The following is a 23,285-nucleotide window of genomic DNA, read 5'->3' as shown; positions in this document are numbered from 1 at the left end:
TTAAGGTCTAGTATACACGTGTAAACTTTTGCGGAACGAACACGATGATACGATCAATTTTTCGACGATGTTTAATGCTTCGTGAAAGGCCCGCTGGCGGGTCATAATTGAGGTCAGCTTAAGATTCTCGAGACGGAAAGGTCTCGCGAGATGCAAAAGAAAGTAGGAGTTCATCGTCATCGAGAGAGACGCGGTGTACCTACCTACCTACCTATTACTTACGCTTGATTGTGGGTCGGATTCGCACACGCGGTACCGAAGTGCATGAAATTTCTCGCTTTACCCGTGCAAAGTTCACAGGTTGTGTTTCCTTTTCGTTACCTTCTCATATCATCGTACATTATTAACCAAGCATTCAGATATTTTTTCCGGAAGACGTCCTCCTCTCACGCGAACTGACAACGAGTGTTATGCAGTCGCTGCGAAGGGTTGCGGTACGTTATACGAACAGCCGCAATACCCGTCGAATCATAATTCGTGACGAGTGTCGAGGAGAAGAGCGAGAGAGTGAAAGAGAGGGAAAGAGCGAGATGAACGGAGCCAGCAACGTGGGGGAAGAAGGGAAAGTCACTTCGTGAGCACCGCGAGAGTCACTATACTCTGTGAGTCAGTAGGGCTTGCGGTACCTCCGCATGGTTGGTTCGCTCTTCGCCTGCCGGCTGCCACCGTTATAAAGTCTATGGCATATGCACGATGCACCGTCGTCTTCTTCTCCTCCTCCTCCTCCTTCTCCGCTCAGCTGCAACGGCGCTTTACGGAATTTCCATAATCTAACTGTAATTCTTCTCTCAGCACACAACCGATGCGCCTTCGGTATTCGTGTATCCTTGCTCCGCAGACGTTGTCGAGGTGTAGGTTCGGCACTTGAGTATCGAGTATCCTCGTACGATAACACACACGCATGGTTCTGCGGGTACGGCGGATGCCACCGAACTGGGGAACTTGCAATGTGCGATTAACTCACGCAGCAAAGGCAAAAGTGCCCTGAACATTCCTCTGGTTCTAACTTGACACGGTAATAACTGGTTGCAGATAGTTCTTCCGGCAAATCTGCGCTGCAGTGCTGTGCAAAACCACTTTGCGGTACGTTGACATAAACATAATAATATAAATAATCCAGAATTACGCGTTTGTTTCAAAATACTTTTACAGTCAGTACGAGGGTGAAAATAACCTTGTGCCTGTACCATCGGATTAAGCACTATAGAAATGGTTTTGGTTCTAAATGCTTGCGGTGGTTTAGGACACATTTCATTCACGGAGTATTCATTCCCCTTTGTCCGAATGGGTCGTAAAATTGCAAGTTTTAGGTACACCGTCTTGTACTAAGTATCGGCAGAAAAAAATCAACAGCTTCTTTTCGTTACCGGGTAACATAATACATTCTTTGTGTAACGTATTGAAGGCTACAGGTTGTTGGGTTCGAGGTTCCCCGAAGTGTAGCCACGTTACTCGAAGGGTTGGTGTTTCGTGCATCCACCTGCAGTTTCGGCTGAAGAGGATTCGAAAGTCTTGCTTTACTTTTTTTCCTTACAAATCCTTGGAAGCCTCGCCGTGCCAAGGAATGCTGAGGACCTACGAAACGCTGTACTGAAAGTCGTGGTGAAATAAATCTTCCTTTCAACTCTAACGATACAGTAAAGAGTTCTTTTGACGCTTTGCGATAAAAAACAAGAATAAGGTCGAATAGAAATGTGTATCTATTTTCAACGAACTTGGAAAAGTACTTTCACTGCCGTGTTAAGTGTCAGAATCTCGTCAGCTGGATGCTGCCGAAAATAATTTCCTTCAAATTAACTAGACATCTCTAAGGCGTTCACGATCCTTGTTCAAATCTATGCGACCACATCATAGTCACTCTGTTCAAGCCGTGATAATCGGGCATAATTTTTTTCACACTGAGCTATAGGACAAGATGAGACGTGAGTTTGCTCGTAAATCCTTTCCTTTTCAAACTCGCTCCATCTATATTATGTAAAATTTTCAAATATGCAGTGAACCCGTCGATCGATTGAACTCTTTTAAAAAGCTTCGGCGTCCTACATCACAGAAAATATGCAAGACCAAATTTTCCGTTGATTTCAAAAGCTCGAAAATTCTATCTCTCATACAGAGGCCAAGAGATAAGATAAGGCCTCTTCATAACACCACGTTTGTGAAACTGGTTGAATATACGTTTCTCTTCTCAGTGCGTATGTATGACGATTATTTTCTGACGATTATTACCAACATACGCGACGCTATTCATTATACGCATCAAAATTATTATCCAACTAATGGGACTAGGAAAATAAATAAATGAAACTATGCGTAGTAAAAGAATTATATTATAATTTAGTCACACTTGATGTATTAAATCTGTATCTTTACTACTCTTGATCTTTATTGTTGACCGAGTTACATAGTTCGTTGACCTTACTTTTCAATCTTGGTTGCATAAGCTTATAGAAATATTTTATCAACGACGAAAACGAAATAAACTTTTCAATTCGAATCGCAGCATGAGCTACATGGATATTCAAATTTCAATTCATTAAGGCCATTGGAAAAGCTCGATTACCTGTAGCGATGAATAATTAGCTTTAAAATTTGTTTCGATGAGGTTGACAACTACAGAGGAATCATTAGTGCAGAACTGGCGATGGGAATTTCGGTTGTCAAATGAATTAATTTTTGACGAAACTAAGCTTACGATTTCTACTCCAAAGGCGTAGATTGCGAGAAAGTCGTATAATATTACTTTGTCGAGGCTCTTAAAGTCTGTATAATATCTCCCCCAAAGGGCTGAAAATCACGTTTAAACCTTCCGGGAAAAATATCCCAGGTGAGAGATGTTTACGTAGCTAGTCATCCTTGAACCATCTTCCGTTGTCATTCAGGCACCCTGGAAGGTGTTTAGAAAAACGAAGAAACAACGAATGAGAAATAGCTGTTCCCACAGCCACGCACACTCGATGCAGCTAGCCTGAACGAAGGCTCGGACAAGTCCTTGGAGCTGCAAGGATATACTTCGTGCTGTTCCCCTGACCTCAAACGTCCAATCGCAGCGGTAATTGCCGTTGTATCGTCTTGTGCGAATTAATTATTATCCGCGCCTACATACAGTGTTACTCCTCATCCTGATTTTGGAGGAAAACCTGCAGCACCGGCTGCAAGCTAAGATTCGGCAGAAGCGGGTCGTCAAATCACTTTCACACGCGAGATATTGGTACACAGCTCCGCATCCGCGGTACGTAAATGATCTTCGCGCCTGACTCAGTTTGGAAGGTGAAAGTTTCACAGTTATCAAACATCGGGTTGGCCTAGACCGTAAGAATCTGCAGTAATCGTGTACCGGGTACCGCGGGGGCCGCGGAGGCCCGAGTCTGACGTTTTCAACGCCGCCACTTTCTCTTTTAATGATATATTTCTCAAGATTTGTTTTCCGTCTCCCCGTAGCCGGCAATTCTGTGCCCAGGAAGTGCTCCCGCGAATCAACCGACCCGCAATTTCTAGTCTAGTTACTCTCTGTATCCTCGCCAGCTGCCGGCTGGCTCTCAAGCTTCGAATCCACTAGGCACAACGTAACTGATCGATTTCCGTATCTTAAACGCGGTGAAATTGCAACTTGCTTTTGCGAACTATGTTATATACGTTAGACTGTATAAAAAAAAATCGATTTTTTTTTTTTTTTTTCAAAATTCAAGTTTAACATATTGTTTGAAATGACGAAAAAAAACTGCTGTTCCAGTTTCAGCTCCTAATATTAATATTTAAAGGTGTCTCATCGCGATTTTCTATTTCCCATTTGAATAACATGGACGACATTTATTTACAGCTTTGGAATTTTTTTTTCGTCATTTCGAACAATATTTTTAACTTGAATTTTGAAAATAACGCATTCGATTTATTTGATACAGTCTGATATACATGCTCAAACTTCGTAGCCTTACTTCGAATGTTATCGTTCAAACGAACAAACAAAGCAAAGGACGTATCTACCAGAAGACATCCGCTTATGGCTTCGTAGTTTAACCTTTGGATTCTTATGCGTTAGGGTCAGCTGTGCACACTCTCAATGTTGCGATTTTTAATCATGGTTCACTCTCAGAAAAAGAGATGACTGTAACGAGCAACCATTCGCTAACTCAACAATTCTCGAGGACGTTGTATCTCGCTTCTCCTACAAGTCATTTTGCGCCTCCATGCGCATTCACGTTACCAAAATATTTGCCACATTGTAGCTACTGATACACCAAATTTTCCATTCAATTACCGCTCGGGGACAGTATCAAGAAATCTGATAACGATATAAAACTTAAAAAAGTACCAACTGATTTCTAAAGTAAATAAAGAAAATACGACAGTTTTGAGAACGACGTGATCAGCAGTGGCTCCTTTTCAATAAAAATTATTGCAAAGCCAGAATAATTTTGGCTCCAATTCATGGCAGAGGGTCACTGATTTTGCGGTTGTTTGTCAACCGTTGAATCAACGTGCGGAAAGAGTTGAGAAAGGAAGCGAAAATCTCTAGATATAGGCGCTTTTCTTGTTAATAACATTTCAAGCAAAAAACGACTCTTACTTTCGACTATCGCCACTAAATTCAGTGGCTGAAAGATGTAAAAGTTGGTTCGTTGTCGCGTGATATAGCGGAGGCAGAAATGGGCACTTTTTATATCCTCTCTTGAAGACCATCTGCACGATGGACTGTAAAGAGAGTGCTAATTACTTTATTTTCACGGGACTCAACGGAGACTCGGTAAAAGTGAATTTAACGATGACCACAGGTTTTGACTAGGTATAACGCATATCTGGCCATCACACCGATGAAACTGTTAATTTAAAATGATGATACTACAAAATATTTTGAATATGAAGTACATTTTGCTACAACAGCTGTAACAGTTATACGTACTCACAATTACATGGAGTAATCAAGTATTTTTGAGTTATGCAGTTGTTTCGACTTCTATACACGTTCGTACCTATCTAGCTGTGTCAACAATTCGGGAATTCGTGTTAACAAGTGAAAATGTCGTTGCCATATTTGACCCCGCAAGTTCAATAGTGGTTATACCAAATGTATACAAATTATCTGTACTCAATAAACATTTGGCGTTATACAGGTGAAAACAACTGTACTGACACTACCCATCCGCGATGTTTTTATGTAATCCTAATCAACTGAAAGGGTGATACATTTGTTGGCAAATATGATTCAACCGTCGTAAGAAAATACCAAAAAATGATTTGTCAGTTTGGTTAACGATTATTATGAGTTGATTCTTCGTCTAAGCATAGTCGAAATAATCTGAACAGTTCTACGTAGTATAAACCATACATATTAAAAATCTCCAGTTAAAATGACCAATGCACATTTGGTACAGAATGTGACGTTACGATCCATCGCTGAAATGATGAAAATGAATTTGAACGGTGTCTAAGAAGTGGGCATTTTTCCAAATACTAGGATGGCCACAAATTTTTAGGAAAACCATTCCATAACATCGCCAGGTTTTCCAGGACCTAAAACCTAGTATTTTTCATCAACATTTTTCAAGTTTTAGTAATTTACTAAAACCTAAAACGTTCAGCATATTAACTCTATATACGATTCAAATTCAATTCGAATTTGAAGAATAATATTATGTAAAAAACAAAAGAAAAAAAAAATTCAGCTTAAGCCAATTTGTTTTCTCGACGAAGAAAAGTAAACTCGTTACTTAAAAAAATAATTTCTAATTCCTGCGGTAGAAAAACTGATATTTTCAGTATTTTCCGCGACCAAATTGAAAATCCCCTGATAATTCTAGGTTTTCCAAGCGTGCGGCCACCCTGGAACGCGCTTATCTAGGCGGCCAATTTTTACGGAGTAGTCCCGCGGCACGGTCGTCTCCGTCGAAGTGACGGGTAGCTCCCGGATCGCCGCACTCGCGATCACCGTCGTTGTAGGTACTCGTAGTCGTAATATTATTTCCGCAGCACCGCTCGACCCCGCGGTGGTTCTGCGGCTCGCCTGGGAAACATTGACAAACTAATACGAACATAACCTCTAAACACGAGGATAGGTTTCCCCACTGGGTCTCTCCGCGGGTCTACGAGGAGGGTTCCACTTCCACCGCCGCGCTGCTTCACGACGGAGCGCCGTTGTTGGCGGCCGCTGCCCCAGTCGTCGCCCTACTTTAACCAAGCCAACTCTCGGCGCGCTACTATATTCCTCGACTTGGCCGTGCGAAAATGATTTGAAATTCGACGAGATCCGTCAAGACTTGTTCTTATTACCGCCGAGGGATATTCGACCGCGAGAAGCTTTCCGTGCGGTTGAACGGCCAGTTTCGGACTTCCGGGCGGCGGCCGGAAGAGGGCATCGACGATTGATTTTTACCAGTGTTTCTGCGAACCCTTTCGTTTCTTTCGCGCTTTTTTCTTACGCATTTCCCGCGCATTTGTTGATCCGGAAATTTTTGAATTTTAACCGCGTCATCTCCGCGCTGGATGAGAAAACTCGTGACACGCGTCGGCGGCGAAAAAGGCGGAAATCCAAGGAATTCGACCGCTTAGGTGATTGATCGCAACCTCACGTATCGATCGTTTCAAAGCGGAAGATTTCAACCGTTCGTATTTCACGTATGCGACATTCGACCGGTGATCTTGGTGTTTACCTTGCGCCGCGACGACATTGGAAACTTCGCACAGCAGTCGAGAGACGGAGGCCTTTCATTCATTCCTCGTCCTGCTGGCATCCTGAGGGACACTTTCGGAGCGAAAGGTGCAGGAGTGCGATGACAAACGACGCTGTGATTTCGCGGTGAAAACGCGAAGCGCTTCGGATACGCGGCGACAAAACCTGCGCGATACCGCGTTGAGAATTTTAAAAGAACACGGAGGGCACATATACACACATATCGTACACGTACGTTCGTACGTACGCTCGAATGAAAGTGATATTTACGTGAAATGACTTGAAAACGATATTTCCTGGAAGTTGCTCCGTACGGCGCTCTTCGCTTTTGACACCGGGCTTCTCGAAGAAGTAGAAAGTGAGCCAACGGCCACGAGGCTCGGTAGAAGGAGACGGAGGAGAAGGAGAAAGAGGACGAAGAAGATGACCAGCGACTCGTCGACTCGCGATCAGTGGGCCACGCGAGGAACCGTTACAGGAGTTGCGTGAGAGCGACGAGGATGGATAACGTAGGATACAACCTCTAGTGTTAGGACGAAAGGCTTTCAGCCTAGATTTCGATTCCCGTGCCGTTTAATTAAGAACACTTTAAAGGATCGTAACAAGGCAAAATATATCACACACAGAAAGGAAAAATAATTTCGCACAGCTGTTTCGCACTGTGCGGCCTCACTGCGGATGGTGTAATTAGCATCGCACGCCGCTTGTGAATCGGATTAAAAACGAAAGGACGTGTAAACGATGCGATTTTTCGATGGTTGTTTGCTGGGGCTGAAAAAGAGTGACTAAACAAAAAGGTGATGGGAATAAATGGAGAAAGAGAAACCGAGGGCTGCTCGAATAGTGACTATTTTATAACAAATGAGGTACGAGCATACGAGTAAGTGTCTGAGAAAACGGACGAAACGTCGGCGGTGGAGATAGTAGCCTTCTGTTTCCCCCGAGTCCTTTTCGGCAGTGATAGAGTGAGCGGCACCTGTTGCACAAGTGACGAGAGTGACTTCCTCGATAACGCATAGATAACTACCGTACAGTTCCTATAACATGTCAGTTTTGGTTCGCCTCGTGACTTTAAAGACTGTTGAGTCGTGATTTTTTCATCGTCTTCTGAGTTCTTTTTTATCCCCGTATTGGTCGCTTGTATAAAAGATACACGGTTGAATATTGCAGTGCCTGGTCGCATCTCGAGATCGCTTCAACTGTCCGAAAGGAGCAATTTTTGTTTCTTGGATGTCTGGTTTTGAGAAATGTAAGTGCCCATTCCATACCATGAAATACCTAAAATATTACCAAATAAAATATGCGAATCTGGAAAACAGATTCCCGGCAATCCTTCTATCGCCAGCTTTGATGCCTCTATATTCTGCTAAACGGAATCCCAGATACGCGCGTGAGAGCCTCGCGTATAATCAATTCCGTCCTATTACACGGGTGTATGCCCATTTCTGATGATCAACATCATCGCTTAATTCCGGCGAGTATAATATTTTTTCGGTTATTTGACTGAATAGATAAAATGTAAAATAAATAAAACTAGTCCTTTTGTTTAAATTTACCACGCCGTTGATGTGGGCGAAGTAAAAAAAAAAAGTATATGACTTTTAAAAGTAATAGTAATAAACATGTCGTCGTGGCGCGGATGTACGCAAAAGAATCAGCACGTGCCATGGTCGCTCCTCGAAAGGTCTAGGTCGCGAGGCTTCTCGCATGGCCATCGCGTCCATATTTTAGGCCTTGAAAAATGCAAGAATTCATTTGCCAACGAGCATGCCAATATTCGCCTAGCGACACCGCGAGGGAATTTGCCGTTAAAATTCACGGGCAAATATTTTTCGTTACACAATACATTACATCTGCGGGAGAGATACTTTTACTTCTCACCCCGCCCAGCGAATGCAGCTGTTTGATATCAATAACGTTACCTAGTTCCCAATCAATTTTTCGTAATAATATGTTTTGTTTATGCGCCCCTCTCGCTAATTTGCCTTTACAATCGGATGGAGCTTTTTTATGCGACTAAAAGTTACTGGCTTGTATTCGTTGAAATTATTTAATCTCACAACGTTATTGATTACCTGTTTCCCCCCTAAACGCACGTACTTCGAGCTCCGTTCGATCATCCCTCCCTCGCCTAAGACAATTAGAGCCAAAGGGGAGCAAGGGATAGTGGCGAAGCCGATTCCATATACGTACATCGAGAGGGAGGGGGAGTTATAATTTCGAAGAAGCAGTGGTACGATTCATTAAATCAAAGCCGTCACTTTCACTCGTAAAATTTAAACACGTTTCTATAATCCGTAGATGCTTGAATGCGAAAAGGTGGAATATTTTCAATGCTAAAAATTCAGCAATTATACAGTTTTTGCCAAATTATGGAAATTCACTTTCAAAATCGCGTATAATATTCTTCGCTTCGTACAACGTAAGTGACGCTGCGTTCAATCGTACATGTAACCTGTCAAAAGTGACGATACGGTTTTATTACTAGGAAAGGTGCCTTCGACGCGAGATAAACTTTCACCAAATCCACTTACCTGTGCACTGCTGAATTCTTATCAACTTGTAACTGTAACGAATCCTTCCTACGCGAAATGCTCACGTGACGTTCGTGTTCCACAAGCTTAGCTTGCGGCGTTCGGTTTCTGCACATTGCGCATGTCCACGACGTTGCCGATGACGAGGTTGGCGTAGGTCGCGTGCAAAGTCTCCGTCGGGTGGCGGGTAGGACGTGGTGCACGGCTGCAGTTCCGTCGTATCGCGAATCGCAAGTGATTCTCAGATCGCGTAGGTACACCTTCGCTCATCCGCAGGCATGGATGTTGTTCAGAACCTACCGGACGCACTTTATCGCAACGGTAACCTTCGATCAGAAAAATCCAATGTCCTCGGTTTTGATTTGCAAAAGACTGTGTATTCCGTAGCAAATAATAATTGATAATCGATTGCGCCTGATATGTCGGTCGGCAAAACTTTTCGAATTCTGTCGAGATGTGAAAAAATTGTAATGCAATATGATATAAGGAATGTTATTCAATGTCGCTAAGAGCGAGGCAAGATAAGAAACTAATTCAAAGGCAGCGTATAATACGCCCACTTGTTAGCAGTAATTTCATTGACGGAATAATTTAACGACCGTTGGTTAAAGGCGAGAAGGAGAAAAAAAAAATGACAAGTAAAGTGGAAGTGCAATTACTCGTAGAACTTGATATACTTTCATTTTTAATTGTTATCATTATTGTTTGTTCGTTTCTATACGCTTAATATTGACGCAAAACCTTCGATATTGACAGATATTTGTATTTGAATGCACTTGGGAGTTTCGGTGGCTTGCGGCAAATTGTATCTCGTATCTACTTCCGGGACGATTGAAAAACGGAATGACGGAGGCGGTGATGAATTACCAAGACAGTGATTTTACCAGGACAAATCACGGTATCGTAAGGACACTCAATACCGACGTTATGAATATCCTTGCACCGAGTGATCTCATCTGACCCTGACAGACGGTCATTGCAGGCACACAGAGAGCTCAAGCACGGAGGGATAAAAAGAGATAAAGAGATAAGTAAGCAAGAGATATGGAAAATCTTGGGAAAGAGCTGCAGGATATTAATTGTATTTCCAAGTAGAGGCACAAGGTGAAAACTTGAGAGGACACGGTGAAGAATCGATCGGATATTCGTCCATGTTTAAGCTTCGGAAAATATTTCTTATTGTCCGTAATTCCGTTGCAGTTGCTGATCTTGTGCAGAATAATATTATCCCGTATACCTCCTGTACTTACGTATACGCGACCTACCGCAATTTTGTACTCAACCTCGGTACAACTGCTGTAGTTGCCTCGTATTAGATACCAGAATTTTTTTTTTTTCTTTACCACCTCAATTATAATAACATGGCAGCCGTGGGGAAATCCTTGAAACTTGTAATTAACGTTTACGATACGCGATAGCAGATACCTGTGCCTCCGTGCGCATGTTGATTAAACGCAGTATTTGCTAGAATTTTCAGTGAGTTTTATCGACAACTAACGATGCCTTTGGATTCTTAGGTAAAAATTTACAGTTTTGTTTTTCTCGATTCGAAAAAAGACGTTAAAATAACCATATAAATCACACATTTTTTTATCGCAGCGCTTGTCAATTTCCTTGAAGTTAATAACCAACCCGTATTCTGACGCAACACTGTAGGAAACCATGGTGACTAAGATGCGAAGTGATAAACAGAGCTTGTCAACGTTACGACTCTTCTACGCGTCGCCCGATGTTTTTTTTTTTTTTTTATTTGTCTCTTTTTTAAATTTTTTATTTTTATACCACTATGCATATGTATTTTTTTCCTCTAATCAGAATTAGTGAACTACCGTCTAGAAGGACCTTAACATTTGAAAATTATTGACGGACCCAACCTTGAATAAAACGAATAAAATGTTAACTGTTTTGCTGATGGCTAACGTGTGCGAGCTGCGGGATTGCGGAAACTGTTTAGAATTATAGGTGACCGCCAACTTCCAACAAAATCTCCCCACCGTGAGATTTGAGGCGCGCAAAGTTTAACGTGAGTGCCTTAAATTTCGTCATCTACCTAGCAAAATTCAAAGTCCATTAAACGTGTGCCGAAGGCGAGAGTAATCTCTCGATAGATATTAGTCATGGCTTGTTAGAATAACAACATTCGCTGAACTTCAATGAGATTCGTGTTGACCATCCCACCCGCGAATCTATACAAATGTTTCATATTGGTAAAACTGATAAATTTATTTGCAAATTTATCTCCAAGGCTCGACATGGCCTTCTGCGATATTTTATACATAGAAATACGTTCGCTATACTATTCCGTAGGTGCGGTACATTATTACTAGAGCTGTGATACTATTGTATTTGGAAAACAAAAACCGAAGATAATCGATAAGCCACTTGATATGACAATTTATGAACCATTTTGACGTACTATGTTCGTTTTTCTCATTTTTGATTTTGTCTTCATCTCCTTGGATCCTCTGTGACAAACGATAATCACCCACCCAAGTCAACGAAAACATAGTTAGTGATGCCAAACTTGTAAGACTACCAGGAAAATTCGTCATTTTCTGTTAAAAAGTGCTATAGCTTGAATATACTGAGCCTATAAAATTTTTAATATCGATAAACGTTTCTAAGAGGTAGGTACGTATTTCAGACGACTTATCGTTTTCTCCATCAATAAAAAAAAAGCGAGTCGGCGCTTTTTTTCCTCCTTCGACGTAATTTGTTGACAAAATATGGTAGACATACTCAAGTTCAAAACACTGGCGAGCCAGCACGTGGTTTTCTCTATAAGAAGATTTTATTATTTATTTTGTCAAAAGTATTTATTCACGAATCCACGCCTCGCTACGTTAAAAGTATCAGGCCCGACCAACTTCCTGAATATATAATAAAGCTTTTCATTGTCAGAGGTATTTAGGAAGAATCAGAGGATCACGGAAATTTTTTTTAACATTTGTGGTACGGGGTTGTGCGCGGATACCTTACAGTTTCTATCGAAGATTTCTGCACGATCTGGGAATGTTTTTGTAATGTAAAAAATTGCTCTATCGACCAATGCAGGTTAATCTAAAATTGCAACTCAACATGTCGGTGTCACTGAAATCTTTTCATCGAAAGATCGTTTCGTTGTTCCGGCTCTAATTACCGCCAAACAATTGTGAGTAGTTGATTGCGTGCTACATGTGCAGCGCTGTTGGGTGGGACGTTCGTTTAGTAGCCTTGCAGCGCAGCGTTAGAGATAACTCTTATCTCGAAGATAACTATAAATGACGAATTTTTTTGTCCTGGTTTCCGTAACTTTTTCACCGAAGAACGTGTAAATAACCGGTTAATTGTATAAGATCAATGAAGCTATAATGCTTTTGAACACATGTACGTCGATGCAGCGCACAGGTTCATTATACACAAAGTCCAATGCCATGCATCGCAGCGTTATATGCGATAAGAACGCAGCCGTTACCTCCTCTGAACAGCCAGCGTGTGTTAGCCATCAGCTTTGACAGTGTCGTTCATGCAACGTTGTCTGTTCGAATCTGATACCTGCAAGTGTTGGTTGACCGCATTTTTTTTCCCAAACTTCCGTGATACGCTGCAAACGACCGAAAGCCCCGAAGGTGAATATAATTATCGACTGCTCGTATTGTCGTATTGGCTCCGCAATCGGTTTCGGAGTATCTACAATCATATCTTGCTTTGTACAAATACAGGAGCTCTTAACGTTTTTCGGGACCTTTTCTCCACGGATCCCGACTATCGTATTGTTTACACTATAAAATCCACAAGCGGGCTACCCGATGCAGCAATGCGTGCGTAGTTTGCAAGGTTTTTATTACACATTGCGAAAGTATATACACGCAGAGATATATACGCATTTCGATACTTATTTTTCTGTATACAAGCATACAGCGTTATTGCAGGGAGGTATGTCGACACGAACGTGGATAAAAAAAACTTTCAAACGATAAATCGGGTACGAATTATACAAGGTGAAAAAAAAGAGGTAAAAATACGTGGTTTATATTCACGCGCAATGCGTGTATGGAACTTACCAAAGGTGAAATCACCGATGCTCGGTAGGATAAATTAAAATCTTATTCGACGAAAAGGTGCGAGAGCATATTTCACCGCGTGACAATGACAAGTTTCGCATCCTTTGCAGTATTGCGTAACATCGTAAATCGGCGGATTCAATTCTGTAAAACACACACATCAATTATTTTCACCTTTTCCCCATGTGCTTGGACATTCGCAAGTCGCATGATAACTGCAAGAGATGCAGGATGCAAGATGCAGGATGCTCTCTTCTTCAACCCAATCGTATTCTCGCTAAACCCTGCGAGATACGTTCAGCTACGACTAGATTTACGGCGTACATAGCTGACAAACACACAGGAAAAGGGTAAAGTGTGCGAAGTGTGCACGGTATATACGGTGTGATTGACATTCGTAAGTGTGCCATGGCCAGTTGCCGTTGCACTGCCTACGACGCGATGCTGGCGCTGTTCTCATCCGTGGTATAAATTTATATACATATATGCTGATGTATGCCGTAGGTAACTTGCGTGTCCACGTACATGGCCAAGAACACCGAGTGCTGGTCCTCTTGCGCGGCTCTATTTGTGAGGAATCGTGAATTGTATTTCCGGTAGGCTTGAAATTTGTGCGTAACGTTCTCGGATACTCGATGTGTATAATAAAGAACTGCACAGTATGTTCATTACATATTTTTCACTCGTATACCAAGGAGTCATCGGTTTTTTGGACTCGGGCCAATTGCTATATTCGTATATATCTATAAGAGCAACAGTTGACTGTTGCTTAGTCACGGAGAAAATATTGATACACATATTCTTCCGGGACGACAGTTATGCGAGTATCAATTCGCACCGAAGACAATCGTTGCCACGTGGAAATATTTCGTCAAGTACTGAAAATTCGTTCAAAAAGTGGAAAAAAAAAATATGTATATACGGAAAACCATTTTAAGTGTTCTTAGATCGCAATGTGGGAACAATAAGCTTTTACGATTATCTAGTACCTATATATACAACTTTGCAACTAACCACGTAAACAAGTCGCGCTATCTCTCTTCTTTCAACGTGTAATAAAATTTCGTTCGATTATATTAAACGAGAACCGCAGATTCAAGAGTTGTTGACCTTGATAAAAAGTGCGATAAAAATTAATCAGAGAAAAAGAAAATTAAAAATTAGCCAGCTCTGGGAAATTGGTAAATTTCCGTCGATACGTAAAGTCGAAAAGTCATTGTAAATTTATTGGATTAATGCACGGAGAGACGAAACGAATTATCGGCAGAACCGAACGACTCCGCTCTCCGCTCTCCATTTCCCCTTCCCCTTAGTGGTACCTCCTCCTTCTCCGACGTCTGAATCTCCCACTACACGGCCGGAGTCGCATCTTTTTTCGGAACTTTCATCCGCAATAAACTTTCGTTACTTTCTTCGGTTAAAAGTGAAACACTCGAAAATCCAGTTACCCGCGGCCTCGCGTCAATCGAGAGCGAGAACGGTGCAGAATCGCCGGAAGTTTATGTATACCTATACCTGCAGGCGGTGTTCCGGTACGAGATAATCCTGGATACCGTGGCAAAAAACCGCGAGCGGTATGGCAGGGAAGGGGGCGGTGGAATCCCCTCCAACAAGGTTAACCAACTCGCTTCTCGTAAGTCTGCCTCGTAACTGTCGTCCAGTCTTTAGGTGGGCGGATGCTATTCCTAAGCCAGAATAAGCGGCTACCGCTGCTGCAACAGCGACCGAAAACACCGCGGTTTCTTCGAATAATAACCAACAAGACATCGACGAAGACGAGAAGAACATTGAGCGATGAAATTTCCCCGCATTATATGTTTCTGCTTTTGGAATATTGGAAAGTCCGATGATCGTTGAAATATTCGACGAAATTGCAGACGTTTCGAACTCGGAGCACCACCAAGTTATCGTACCTATGTCATCGTATGATTTAGCATTAAGTAGAACTGATCTACCCGCGCGTATTCCTTCTTACCAGTTCAATCGCAGGCTCGAAATTTGCGAAAGGGATCCTCAAACGTGCCGCAACTCTTGCAGACCATCGTGATTTCGGTACCGTCAACCGCTCGCTCACGGTGTTCGCAAGTGGTACCGATAAATGGTGCGAGCACCGTTTGTGGTTCGCCAGTGAAAGCGACGCGGGCCTTTTGGCATTGAGCTCGGGATTGGAGGACCAGCGACGGTATCGAGGTCATCGTTTCCACCACCCGGTTCCCACCGCGTGGCCCAAACCCGACTGGACGCCAAAAACTGAACGAGGAGTCTCCGGTTGGCGCCCTCCAGGGCTCGAACGCTGAGCAAATTAGCACGCGTATTCCTCGCCGACTGCTACCGAGATCAGCGGAGATCGTCGAGCAACGGGTAGTTGGCGTCAGAAGCACCCCGTGCCGTTTGTCGGTCTGCGGAACAGGTGACGTCGGAGCGCTTTGCCGGCGATCTCTTCGCCTGTGCCAAGTCGTCGCTTGAGTTTTGTGCGCGGCTTTATCGAGAGTGGAACCACAACCTGCCGGGGCCAGACGCTATGGCATTTATCGTGCGAAGAACTTTCCCCGGTGATTAATTGACGCGCGCTTAACGCAGAAGTCACCTACTTGTTATTTCGTTTCGTACCTTCTAATCTTCGTATGCATCGCGGAACGCAGTGACCGGATATGTTTCAGTTGTATACGCCTTATTCTCGCAGTGTGGATATGAAAATGAGGAAAAGTGACAAAGTAAACGTGATATTATGGAGTAATTTTATCGCCGGTTTGATTTTTCTTTGGAAAACATTATTCAACATCCGACGAACGTCCTTAGATCGTCTTTGCAATATAGGACAGAAACGACTGTCTTAGACGTGTCAATGTATGTATAACAATGTAGTGAAGAGTGGCGGGTAGAACGCTTGTAAAGTTATAATACCGGAGTGCTAGTAATAAGTATTGTTTAATCAAGGAAAACGAGGAGAAAAAAAAAAAAAAATCAACTAAAGAACGGAAAAACCAATGGATTTATTTGGATAAAGGTGTCGTAAAATGTGTGCAAAGATGAGCGTCCTCCAAGGCAGACATTTAGGTACGGAAGTATTTAATTTTTTTAACTTTCTAAATAATTACGCGGAGCAACGGGATCCTTTTTTGCTTTAACAAGCATTCAACGGTTTCGAAGTTCGGAGGGGAGTACTTACCGCAGGTTATTAACACCATGACACGGTTTCAACACTCCTGCATGGTTCGCTGGGTGCAAATTACAATTGCGAATTACCGGTATAGATAAACCGACCCGCCGTATATATTCTTTCTTCAGCACTCAAGTACATGCCATACCTACGTATACATGCTTCTAGGTATATACATCCTGCATGTATACGTTATCTGCTGATGCATATGTATACAAGCATTACATGATGCATAATGCAGACGTGCGGACGCGCGATTAGGAATATTGTTCAAAGTTTTGTCTCTAAGGGTAATTTTCCTTTTCTACGTGCTTCCGCCACCTGAGGGATTAAAAGCAATTACGAATACCGGACGACTCTGCAATTCCCTGTATTTTCCCCATGAGTTTAGGCCCGCGTCATATCGATTTTGCAACGAGTAAGCCCACCGAGCCAAGTCAACGATTCTTCCTTGATTCTAAATTCGCGATTCCCGGATCGACTGAATAGCTGGAGGAGGCGGTTATGTACCAACGCTTCGAACCGGTGCCGCGGTGTTGAAACATACGCGTGTACGTACGATACACGAACGATGCTTGTGTGTGCAAGATTTGTTTCGAAATTCTTAGACATCTGACAAATATCGGCCTTGATATTTGAACGTTCGTAGTGTTAGGCCGCGTTATTGGCCGACCAACTTTATCTGATTGACTCGCTGCAGTCCGTCGAGAGGCAAATAAACCCCGCAAAAGAACCCTGACCATGAATGTGCTGGTGCTGGGAAAAAAAATTTTTCTTTACAAATTTCAAAACCCACGCATGTGTGCCAAGCATAACAGGTAACTCGTTAAGTCTGTTCACTCGGACATGTGTGCATGCACGTATTATACGTACGTAACACGTGTGCACGTAACTTTCGTTTTCTACTTCGAGAAATTCCCCGCTCTAACCCAAGTTCTACACACTCTGCGGTTATCTTTGATCCTGCAAAAGGTATCTGATCCCTATCATTTCCTGCTCGACCGTTTCTCATGCATCCCTACGTATTGTTACTGCCGTCGAATTTCACTACAGGCTGTGAGTAAGCATACGTGAGAGTATAAAAATGATTGTCCTACTGCGGTGGTAGAAGCACGTGCGTCCTAACGTAACGTTCGCCTTGTTGTAGCCAGACGAACTTTCAAGTACAAACCCATCTTGAGAAGGAACTAGCTAGCTAGCTGTATGTACGGAGAGACAGAGGAGCGATTCGAGAGTGAGAACGGCAGTCGGTGAGAGTCGGTACGTTGAACCTCAGCAGTGAAAGTTTCTATTATACCACCGGTCTCGCCTCGCCTCACCTCACCTCACCTCATCTCACCTAACTTAACCTAACCTAACCTAACCTGGTTCACTTTTCTTACGGCAAATTGAAAGGAGTAAAGGTAACCGGGGCGGAGGGGAGGGGGGTAGGCGTAAGTCGTAATCTCCCGGTGTGTATACCTTAACAAACTCAATATCTAATACCGGACACTTGGGTAGAAGTATGAAACATCCTTGCCGTATGACCTCGGAAATAGATCCTCGGAAAAATAATCTACGGTTACCTCAAGGAGCGGGTAATTGAGTGGACCTTGGTCTGAATACGTATAAACATATACATATTCGTATACAGACAAAGGAAATACCAGATTGAAAGAGACAAATGACGAACTGATTTCGAGCAAATGATTACGAACAGTTCTGGTTCCGCGTTCATGATGCCGCTGACGTGAGTTGTCGCCGACGCATTCTTGGACCCTGATCCGACAGGAAATCGACCGAGCGACAAGTGCCGCGTTGCGGGAATTCGAATTCGGAAATATCAATTCCTGACGAGGATTTCCGTTGCGCCGTGAATCCCACACCTATCCGTTCGGAGTGCGGACGTGGCTAGAGCGAACTTGGTGGGACCAGTGGGGGGCAAGACGGTTAGGATGTCTAGCGTGGGAGACAAACTTTCACTATCTGTTGCTCGGCACCGTTAAGTCGCTCCGCGAGCCGCTCGGCCTCTTGTCTCTAACCAATTGACGTTTTATTCATGACACGACCGGAGAGTCCGATATCAGTGCCTGATGCTAACCTACGTGCAGGACCTTGCAGTATTTCTATCGATCCATAGAGTGGCCAGTTACCACCGGGAAATGACGCCTGCTCGGTCGGAATCTGTATATCTCGAAATCGACTACTCTGTAAGAATATCAGGCTGGTATCACCGACATTTCTAGCATTGAGTTCACTATCGAGAAAAGGATACTACCAAGTACAAGCAGCGACTTGTATCTTGCGACGTATATTCTGTCCATCATATCTAATTCGAATGAGCTTGCGGTTCCTGCAGCTTCATCTCGATACTGCCGCATTTCATTTCGAAAAATCACGTTCGAGGTTTGCATACATAAGTTGTTCAGGTAACAGAGATTAAATACTCTTACGTCGTCGATTCTCAGTTCGAAATCTGTTTCACTTTCTCATCTGCAAGAGCACGAGGAAAAAAAGATGACGTTGCTCCCGGTTATAGATCCCTTAAGGGGGTGCCCTGGTCGATTTCGACGTTGACGTATATATCTCCAAATATCACGGTCCACGTATCTCAAACGCAAATAAGGACTCACAATTTACTATTGTAATTTCGTAAAATCCGTGTCATTTCTTAATTTCTGCGTCAAATGAAAATTCTTTGGAGTGTTTTTGTTCAGAATTGCGTATAGAATGAGACTGTTAAGCCCTTTTTTGCGTTTCAGATACGCGGACTTCGATATTTGGAGATACATACGTCACGCCGAAATCGACCAGAGCACCCTCTTAAAGCCGTGACAAATCGAACTGATCTACACGCTTGCTCTTTCTTTCTATCTTTGTATTTTCCCTGAAACAAGAAGAACGGCGTCACGGATTGGTTGCCCCACAGTTGGGACGAAAGCTCGAGTCGTCCTGCGAAGGATATCCGTTCGAGTGCAGCCTTCGGGCGTGCTGCGAGGCCGGTAAAATGGAATTTAGAAAATGAAAAGAAGTTTTTTAACCGCCGCGACGACGCCTCGGGGCTGACGTCGCACTCACCACCATCCATCCGTCCATCCAACCAACCGGCTGACACCGAGGCTGTATACCAGTTAGACAGGGGGCAGGTTGGGTTACGTCAACGAGCGTTGGGTTAGGTTGGGTGGCTTACAACGACAAGCAATGGCGCGTGCATGCACGGCTTACGCAACGACTCGCGTCGTGTGTGCGCCTGGTGACCCACATACGGCACGGGGAGCAAGGACCCCGTTGCAGCAGCGCGCAACGCGCGTGCGCCTGCCTGTTTGCCTGTTTGCCTTCTCGGTGTGCCGGCAGCGTGAGCGCGCTCTTTCGCTTCACCCACACACTCTCGCCTAGCTCTCGCCTAGCCAGCTAGCCCTCCGGCACGTCGGCGTCAAGCTAGATTCACACTCTCGTACTCCACGTTCCCTGGTCTGGAGGGGGCGATAAAAAATCATTTTTTCTCGTCGGGGTGTTGCAGCGAATTCTGCGGTTAGAGGTTGCTCGTCGAGAGTTTACACGGATTTTCTTCTTCTTTTTCTTTTGCTCTCATTTTCCATCTTTTCTCTGGTTTCTTTTCTTTTCGCACTGGTCGTTTCATCCTTCGTCATCGTCATCGTCCTCGTCATTCTAAGTGATAATAGTAGGTATGTTTTTTCCTTTCTCCTCTTGCACTACGATGTGTTCGTCATAACGTTTATATCGCCTTGAACGCATGTTTATTATCACGCTGTGGCATTCAACGCGTGTTGACGCATCTCGAAGTTCGATGCCAACAGTGATTGCTTTGCACTTATATACGTACCTCTTACGCGCCTGTTTCATTGAACGATCCCTTTTTTTCGCAATCGCGGAAACTGTATATACCTGTTCTCGTACGTATTAATGCACATACGGATCACGATACTTACATCTCAACCTACGTCTATATTTCAATTCGATGAGTGGGTATTTATATCCTCCTGTGCGATACATCGATCATCCTTTCCTATCTTTCATCGAATTTCATTTCCTCACATTCTATTGATAGTATGATTCTGATGATTAGTACAAGCTTTGAACTGTAAGAAACTGAAACAATTCTGTGATGGAAATCATCCTGTTGAACGTACGGGGCTGTAAGTTCAATCTTCGTCAATGCCGTAAACAGTGAAAGAAGGCATCGGTTGTTTTTTAAAACAACGAACATGTGCGTTGCTTGAGTGCGAACTGGTACCAGCTGCGACTGCAACTGCTCGTCGTAGAACGGCTCGAAACCCCGGAGGAGTTAAAGCCAGCGACACAGAAAGCGCATCTCCTGCCAGCTGGTGGCGTAATTTATTATAGACGTACTTGCCGGTACGAGAGAAACGCGCGTTGTCGACACATCCGATGCTCTAATTCGTTACCCGAGTAAATCAGTGTGCAGGTATCGTGATTATTCTTTGCGAGAAGGATAATTACGTTGTCACGATATTCAATGGTTGAATCTATTCCGTCCCACACTTTCAACGTATTAGCGGCTTCAAAGCTGGCTCGCAATTTAACCGTAATCTGAAAACTTCCTTATACTTACACCCGATAAAGGTTGTCACGTTAATCTCATCGACTTACAGTCATCCGTGAAACTCCAGAATTTGTTACCGTACGAAACTCCATCGCATTGGGATGTCAAATTTAATTCTTTTCTTTTGTTCTCTTTTTTTTCCTCGAGGAGTAATCGTATAACTATTTACCCACGAGGTGGACTTTACTGAGCAATTTCTTATTTTATGATTACAGGAATTATGACCCTTACGAGCAGCCCGTGTGAGCTAGACAACATGAGCTTGTTTCAAGACCTCAAGTTGAAAAGGAGAAAGGTTGATTCCAGATGCAGTAGTGATGGTAAGAGCTTACTCTGTAACTATCTATTTCCCTTCGGGGTTATTCGTCTCCAGATGGAAACAACATCTTGCTCCAAATTGATTATATCACGCAAAACGTCATCTTTCTATTCACATTTATTCTCACCTCTATCAAACTTCCAGCTTCTGCTTCCCATCTTTCATTCCCTGAATTAATGCACTCGAATAAACTACTCTTTGGGTCAACGAGGCGTGTGTGGTTGCATTGCGTTAATTCGGCGCTTCCTGGATTCATCTACAGTTATAGTTTTTCTACTTGCACCATATCTGCAGCTATAACGTTGCATCAAATCGTCACTCGTATACCACCAATTATGCGAATCTCTCAATAGTTCGCGGTATTTTTGTCTTTGCGCGAAATCTCTATTATAGGACCGTCAAGCGCAAACTTTAGTCGCGTTTCGTATAATTGAATAACTTTGAGTTCGGATAATTGCACTCCGTTGGAACTAGGATACGCTGTTGGCATGTTCTAATGCTGCACGGTGCAGACGAGAAAAGACTAGTAATGTTTGGTCACCTTGCTCGTAAGCACTGCGAGCATAAAATAGATATTGTTTAAAATTTCTTATCCACCAAGGACCAAGGATTCACGAAACTTCGCTCGTATTTTTAGCATTCTTATGCGAAGGACACGCGTCCTTCAAATCGGTGATGTGAAGGATATATATTACGTCTCGGGTTTATCTCGTCACACTGCACTGATTCGGACGTTCTGACACCACGCGGATAATTAAACCCAACCTTATAACCGTCAAACTTTGCGCCGATTAAGTACTATAATAAATCTAGCCTCGATATTCATCCGGGTGAAACTTTGACACTTTGTTCAATTAAACCCAATGAAAAACTGAGTGCAGGTTTTGGTCGACTAAATTTAATGATTCATGGCGTATGAATTCGCAAAGAACGTGTATACGTGATATGCACCTTTACTTCGTAGGGCACCTTATAAATTTCAACAAATATCGGGATTAACTCGGAGTCTGGCCATATTAGTCCTACACCAATACAGTTGTACAATGCCCTTGTACAATGTATCTACAGGTCATTCCGACAAAGATTCCAATTATTCGGATTGACTGTGCAAGAACAAAAATTTCAATCAATGCTTCAAATGCAAATTTGATCGACGAATGCCATCGGAAAGTATATCGTATAGTATGTACATTACGATTCGTTCAAATTGTCAAAACTTCATCGACAGTCAGACTTTGTCGAATTTTTTCTAATCGATTTCTACCGCCGCGCCGTCACTGCCGATGCAAAGCGGCGCGGCTGACCATCCCGACTTTTACCACTTCTGCCGTGCGCGACGCAATACGGTCTGTACTACTGATAATTCAGGGGTTTAGCCTCGCACAGGTCAGACAGCGGCGGACCATCATATCTGCCTACAATCGTCCGTTCCGTCATCGCGGCGACTCCGCGACGCGGCTTGCGAATAATCGTGGAATGCTATTAATTACTTTGCAGATACGACCGTATCGAATGCAGCCTGATATCATGTAACGTTTGGTATCTACTTCTATCTTGCACGTACCGTATCGCGATGTGTATGTGCCAGCTAAGCAGGCCCGTGGAGTTTCGATCACGAACTTACACTTTTCAGTCAATTTTGCTTTGAAAATTGAAGATGGAAATTACCGATCTGCCGTTTGAATTAAATGCTATCTTACGACATTTTTTACTTTATACTTTTACTCGTTGACAGTGTAGATTATACAATACGTACGGAGTGAATTTACGTTTTCATACATTTGGGAACTAATCTTCATTCTTCATCTTCGTTAGCTAGACTGATATTACAAGTATTCTCATCACTGGCTTGATTTTGTGTTATTCATAGTTTGGCATTAATGCGATCGGTTGAACCTGATCTGGTTTCCCGCATCCTCAATTATACTATCAAAGACTGTTTAATACGCCGGTTATTATTCGGTTAAAAACCGTAAGGTAGTACTTTTGTACGCAACTTTC

General features: G+C 43.1%; 1 protein-coding gene across 6 annotated transcripts in view; it reads left to right on the top strand.

Annotated features, from left to right (window-relative positions):
* The window catches only part of LOC124299977 (hormone receptor 4), a 110,327-nt gene that overhangs the window by 74,111 nt on the left and 12,931 nt on the right, over positions 1-23,285 (top strand). For 3 of the 6 annotated variants that reach the window (XM_046753520.1, XM_046753517.1, XM_046753521.1), the window contains one exon: positions 21,181-21,285. In XM_046753520.1, coding sequence (XP_046609476.1) covers positions 21,186-21,285 — 100 coding nt within the window. In that variant the 5' untranslated portion in view covers positions 21,181-21,185. Of the gene's footprint in view, positions 1-6,133; positions 7,914-15,546; positions 16,299-21,180; positions 21,286-23,285 lie in introns of those variants that run through there. The other 3 variants (XM_046753519.1, XM_046753516.1, XM_046753515.1) reach the window with 3 other exon arrangements.

This window comes from Neodiprion virginianus, chromosome 3 (genome assembly GCF_021901495.1).
Source record: "Neodiprion virginianus isolate iyNeoVirg1 chromosome 3, iyNeoVirg1.1, whole genome shotgun sequence".
NCBI classification, from domain to species: domain Eukaryota; kingdom Metazoa; phylum Arthropoda; class Insecta; order Hymenoptera; family Diprionidae; genus Neodiprion; species Neodiprion virginianus.
Note: the sequence above shows the minus strand (reverse complement) of the source record. Positions and strands in the feature narration are given on the sequence as shown.